Consider the following 6,818-nt stretch of genomic DNA (forward strand, 5'->3'; position numbering starts at 1 on the left):
GACAAATGTCCTCATCAATGGTGTCGTGTGCTGGGGAGACTTAAAAAAAGAGATGCTATAGCACAGGTGTCAAACTCAAGGCCCGGTGGCCATTTCCGGCCCGTGACATCATTTTATGTGGCCCGCGAAGGCAAGTTATGTTTGTTGACTTGACATGTTTCTTTGAAATTGTCTTCACTTTTAACACAAAATATGAGATATTGCAAGCATGTGTTACCAATCCATCCTTTAAAATACACTGAAAAATAATTGAACAAACTATTTACTGGTTTCTAATTTCAAAACTAGTTATCCATCAATTTGTTGTGAATAATGTGATAATATAAGGTGAGCATACACTCATATGGGTCCACAGTCGTAACGGCTCTCTGAGGGACACCATAACTATGATGTGGCCTGCGACAAAAAATGAGTTTGACACACCTGCTACTGAAGGATAGTGAGGAAAGTTGGTTCTGTTACTGAATCCTTAACATGTGTTGCAGAAAAAAGGGCCCTCCATAAACAGCTGTTCCTCTTGAACAACGTCAAGCGAACCACCCACTCCGTGACATAGCAATTAGGCAGAGGAGCACATTCAGTGGTAGGCTGCTGTCTCTGTCATGCACATCTGATATACTACGGAAATTGTTCCTTCCGCGAGCCATGAGGTGGTAGGGAGGGGAGTCAATTCCATTTTAATGATTACAAATTATGACCTTTGCACCTTGTATTGCACATACATGCAAAGAGCATTGCGACTTGGACAATTAATATTTGAATTCTATGCCCTATTTATTTGTTTTTCATTACATTCCTTGATTTTTGTAATTACTGCTCCATACTTGTCTTTCTGTTGACCTGCTGTCACATGTTTTTGAAGCTACAACTGCTGCTACAGAGTACGGGAATTTTATTTAGGATAAATGTTATCTACCTACATACGTTACATCCTTCGCACCCAAAGCAACAAAATTGTACCAAGAAAATTGGTAGGAATAAATCAATTATTTTCTTTGTATCACTTTTTTAAAAATTTGTGGTATTTCTTAGAACATGTTTTAATTTTTATCCCATCAGTTAACTGTCCAACGGGGTATGGCGTTAGATTTATTCCACAGTGACGTAAGCGTAATGCCACATACAAAAAGCGTGTATGTGTTGTGAAATACCGGCCAAAGCATGTTTTTTCCGTGCAAAAATGTGTTTCAGGTGTACAATCAGAATTAGCCCTGTCCGACTCCTGATTGGTTAAAAATTGTGGCACAATTATCACGCCTGTATTGCAAGCATGAATCGGCATATGGTATCTGTAGCGGAGAGAGGACGCAAGCGTAAAAACAATCTAGTGCGTGCGTGTGGACCAGGGGTGCTCAAGTCCAGTCCTCAAGAGCCCCTATCCAGCCTGTTTCCATCTGTCCCTGCCTGCAGCACGCCTTATTCAAATGATCACGATCGTTATCAGGCTTGGCCAAAGCTTGCTGATGAGCGGATCATTTGAATCACGAACGCACAAAACATGCTTTTGTATGCGGTATTTCACATTACATACACATTTTCACACGAAATACATTTTTGTACGCAGTGTTTGACATTGCGCTTACGTCATTGTGGCATAAATCTAATGCCATAGTTGCCCAACTGGTTCGTGTGAAATTTCGGGTCAGAACTCGAACTGAACACATAATTGCACACAACGCTCTGAGCACATCATTAGACAAACAACCATTCATCTGTGCATCCCTGTCATATTCTGCCATTATCTCATACATTGCACATAGCGTATTAAGTGTTCGTCTGTATTCACTGTCCATTTTAGTCACGTGGTCAGGGCTGTTAGACTTGAATCACCGTCATTAGTGTCTCAATTCCATCGGGAATACACACAACCTCAAATATCACAAGACAATAGAAATGCCTTTAAGGTTAATTTTAACAGGAGCAAAGCCTTATCTTCATTCTTTACACAGTCTGTGGCAATATGTTGGCTCATCTTTTATTTATACATCTCTAGTTGTGAGGAACGGGGACAACTTCTGCTTCCAAAAAAAACATTACAGATTTAGTGCTGCATCAGCTTTGCATACTCTACTAAATTGTTTACATCAACCAAAAGAAGCGGGATGTATTTTTTTTTTTGTGAGTGGCATCTATTCACATTTCAAAATCTAATATTTTTAACGCCCATGGAGGGTCAGATTTGTTGAAAGCTCAAATAACTTGGCAATTCCAAGGAAACACCTGAGGTGGAGGTAAACCTACTCATGTATGCGACTGCACCTGCACGTAAAAGTGTAGGTGCAGTTGCATACATGAGTAGGTTTATATATTATTGCCTTTTTCCTATTTTCCTTGAGACATGACCAATTACTGGATTACTTTGAAATAAGTCAAAATGCAAAAAGAACAAGGGGTAGGATTAGATAAGTTATTACTTCCTCTTACTCCATTTGAACATGTAAACTATGCTTAATGTTGAGCAGTTATGTCTTATTTTATTTATTTATTTTCTCACTTCACACTTGATTGTTTTCTTTTATCTGTTTATGGGTTCACCCCTTGCAGGTCACCTGGTATTTTTACCTGAACGCCTAAAAAGGTGCACCCAAAGTAAAACTGAAGCTGTACTTGAATCACTTGCAGTATCAGCAAAGTTTTGGTCTCTTTTTGAAGATAACACTTTGAATTTTTCTCCTCAACTGTCAGAATCTGTCTATGGGTTCACCCCTTGCAGGTCACCTGGTATTTTTACCTGAACGCCTAAAAAGGTGCACCCAAAGTAAAACTGAAGCTGTACTTGAATCACTTGCAGTATCAGCATAGTTTTGGTCTCTTTTTGAAGATAACACTTTGAATTTTTCTCCTCAACTGTCAGAATTTTTTAAAGTGCTACTGGCACTGAATTATGGAAGTTTGAATACATAAAAGAAGGCGGATTTATGTGAGCCTATTTTTTTTCTTTTACAAAAATCTGCCTGGAAAATTTTGTATTAGGTGGTGGACTAAAATGACACAACAGGATTACAGTTCAAAGGCTCCTCCAATTCCATTTCAAATTTGACAATAATACGACAGAAAATGAGCATTTTACACAAGTTTTACTAAGGGGATGTTCAGGCGAACCAAAAGTTTGCCATTTAAATCCCATTGCAATCATGTTGCAACCATGTTCACATACGTAGGGGAAAAGGCTGCTTTTGTGGAATGCTTCAACAATCCTGAGTTCTAATGAAAAGTAAGACTTGGCTCTATCATATCCTACATCCAGATTACAAAAAAAATGCTAAAAAATCAAGGAAGGTGACGCGATATGACTTGCGCTCTGGCACAGGGCTTGACCTCGCTGCCAGCGGCTTTGAAAGTGTTAGCACGGTGTTTGTTTGTTTTCAAAAGGTTCCCATGGTTTTTTTTGGTAAGAATTTCATTTGCCGTTGAATGCGTCAATCACTATTTTAGCAAGTTTGGTTGTGACTGCAAACATAACTGATGAATCATCCATATGCAGGGGTGGTACTATTTACGCATGGAATATGTTCATTGGCTATTGTTGAACTCTGACATGGGAAACGTTAGTTTATTGGATCAAGTAAGCAATCAATCAAACTAAGGTCCAGCCTACGTTTGAAAGATCGTGTTGCTAAATCTGTCGAAGGTAACTCAATCTACGATGGAAAATATGTGCATATGTAATATGTATATGTATCTGATAGCAACCTGTAATGATTGCAGCAGCTAATAACGTAGCTTTATGGATGTCAGGCTTGTTGTGGACTAACTATATTACTGGAATACTTTTACTGGACCCTTGTCGACGTAATATGATCATTGATGATGGATTATGAAATTGTGTTGGACATTTGAGGATGAAATGGTGAGTTCCATATTTTTTGTGTGTTAGCGATTGTTTTGACTAAAATGTTCGCCGAGCCTGCATATATGATTGTATCTTGTTTGGTATCATTCGAATCTGCAGAAACTCCATTTTCTAACCATATATAACATGCCCAGGAATGTTTTGAAGTTGTTCATTATGTAGTGAATGTCCCGCGGCCACAACGCCATTGGCCGTAAGGGTGGGCCGGGCACCGACAACGGGTTAAAAAAAGGTGCATGGTGGATTTTGAGTCAGGGGAAAGGTGGCTGTGGTGAGAGCTAGTAGTATGAATAGTTTGACTATAACTGGTGTGCTACAGATTTGTGTACAACGCTAGAATAAAAAATATATTGTGGAAGCCAAGTAAGAGGACAGATTAATCAAACTTTTAGAGTAAAGCAAATTACAAAGTGTTCATATGTCCTGTTACCTTCAATACTGAGGTATTTCTAATTGCATTTTGATTGTGAAAAAAAGCAGCCGTGTCTTGCCATTGGCCCTGCAGCAAAAGAATATATTACACCATGCTCTGCTGTGCTCTTTGCTAAAAGTCCCCAAGGACGTATTTTTTCCGTTAATTTAAATTTAGAGCAATAATAACAAATTGCATTGGGTTATGTATCAAGGAGTATAACAAAAAAAAACTATATTGGCAATAACCGGTGTTCATTAATCTTTGCAGAATATTTTTTTAATTTGCATTCTATTTTGGCCTCTATATAGACAAATAGTATGCTGTGTCAAAGTCTTCCAGCTGCACTTAAATTGTATGTTTTGTCATCTGGTTGTTCTTATACAGTGACTTTTTGTTCAATTTAGAAATTATGAATCAAACTCTGTTAATGGGCCCACATATCAGATAAAAACACTCATCTGGTTGTTCTTATATAGTGAATTTTTGTTCAATTTAGAAATAATGAATTAAATTCTGTTAATGGGCTCATATATCAGATTAAAACACTGATGCAGATGTGTGGATTTGTGGATATGCCATCCACTCACTTTCATTAATCCAACATGAATCACAATGTTAAGGAGAGCCAAATAGAGTTTGAATGGTTGCTAACCTATTCGGCTTACATTACACAAAAGTGTTTCCTACTTAAAAGTGTGTCAAATAGCGTTTGTCTCTGGTGGCACCATTGATCTTTTGTATGGGACGTGAACAAGCGACTCAGTGTATAACCTCCATTTCAAAAACAATATGCCAACAGTATTATGTTTATGTTGGGATGGAAGTGTTCATGTACTGGATGAGTAGAACTTTATTAATCTTATATTTTATTCTAAATGTGCTTATTGTATGTTTCATTTGGATTCATTTATAAATGCTTGGTTCATTAGACAAAAGCAGTATCAGTCCTTGGCGTTAAGAATGCCTCTCCCACCCACCCTTGGCTCCCCATAAAATACAAGTCAGAGGGCACACAATTTCCCAAACTATTCAAAGGTACACAAACAATTCCCCCTTATCACTTCCTCTATAACATCTTTGAAACACTGACTCTGGACTTTTGGGTCTTTTACCGAAACACTCACACTCTTTCAGACAGATGATTACCGTGGAGAGGTGTGGCCCGCCTGACGGCCAGCACGAGCCAATTACGGTGCTTATAGTGGACAGAATCAATTACTTACGCTGCTGTTCTGGCCAGACCAGTGTACCATAGCTTGGTTGTGAGACGAATCCCCGGTCAAAGCGAACGTGGAGCTGTTAAGTTTGAGCTCGTCCTGTCTGGAGCCGCCGGCTTTCCTCTCCTCGCCGCTCCAGCGCAGCTCAGAGCGCGTCACTCTGCTTGCAGAACCAGGACCCGGGCGTTCAACACTGCGGTCGTCGCTGCTCCTTCTGCCGCGCGTTCGAGTCGCACCGCCATGGACGTGGTACTGTGAAATGCTGATCTTCGAAAAGTGGGTTTCGCCGACTTCATCATTTGAGCGCAGCGTTTTTGTACTCGGTGTTAGATTGGACGCGTCTGCCCGGTCTGGAGCGCGTTCAGCGGGAAAGGATGTGCGGCGGTGCCGTGGAGTTCCGCCACTTGCAGCCTCAACGCGGTGTCCGTCAACTACTTTAAATGCTGTCACACTTTCGCTTGTGACAAATTTCAGCAACAATTCCCGACCAAGCCCCGTATTTCCAATCTGACATGACCTGCACGTTATCTCAGGGCTGGCGCCTTGCAATATCAAGATCATCATCAAAATGTCAAACCAAAGCGCACTGTGCCACTTTGGACAAAAGAGCATCTCCCTTTCCATTGTTGAAAAATGCTGCAGCTGTGGATCGCACCCAGATTCTGCCTTTTGGATGGGTAAATTGCCTGGTCGGTTGTTGAAGATGCAAAGCGCTGCCTAAGTTGCGGCGTTGCCCAATTGCAGTGTGGAAAAAACTGCTATGGAGTCAAACTGATCCAAGTTGAAGAATTTGATCATTTGAAGCCTCACACGCAGGGGGGAGGAGCTGCAGATCGAGTGAACAAGGATAATGTCCCCACTGTCTTGGGCCGTGTTATTGTCCTGTTATTGTCCAATATGCTCCACGCCTATGATCTCTGTTTGTTACGCTTTCATTTCTTAAAAGAGATTATTTTATTTATTTATTTATAATCAATACATCTCAAATTTCCGTTTTATCCATTCTCTCCAGGTAATGATAATTTAAGCGCATATGGCTTACTTAATATAAACTGATGGATATTCTTATATCATTATAATGTCAGTTTACTATTTGGAATTAATATAGACTATTTTTGCATCATAATCATTTCAGGCCTAATCATTTCCAATATACAGTATTTAATATAAACAATGTTAGAAAAATGAAAATTTTGAAAAATGTTTAACAGTCCTTTGCCACTCTTATGTGTGATTTGCAGCCAGTTTATTGAAATTCAACGAATGAAAATGCATCCATCCACGCATTGTCTGTACCCTTTACCCTCACTATTGGTCACCAGTGAGCTGGAGC

At 39.7% G+C, this 6,818-nt stretch overlaps 1 protein-coding gene across 4 annotated transcripts in view; it reads right to left on the reverse strand.

The window, feature by feature from the left end:
• The window catches only part of sorcs1 (sortilin-related VPS10 domain containing receptor 1), a 196,163-nt gene extending 189,801 nt beyond the window's left edge, over nucleotides 1-6,362 (reverse strand). For 2 of the 4 annotated variants that reach the window (XM_086033399.1, XM_086033398.1), the window contains exon 1: nucleotides 5,492-6,361. In XM_086033399.1, coding sequence (XP_085889525.1) covers nucleotides 5,492-6,109 — 618 coding nt within the window. In that variant the 5' untranslated portion in view covers nucleotides 6,110-6,361. Of the gene's footprint in view, nucleotides 1-5,491 lie in introns of all 4 variants that reach the window. The other 2 variants (XR_015087120.1, XM_086033401.1) reach the window with 2 other exon arrangements.
• Between the last annotated feature and the right edge of the window lie 456 nt (nucleotides 6,363-6,818).

This window comes from Filicampus tigris, chromosome 6 (genome assembly GCF_054856515.1).
Source record: "Filicampus tigris isolate MCC_2025a chromosome 6, RoL_Ftig_1.0, whole genome shotgun sequence".
Taxonomy (NCBI): Eukaryota; Metazoa; Chordata; class Actinopteri; order Syngnathiformes; family Syngnathidae; genus Filicampus; species Filicampus tigris.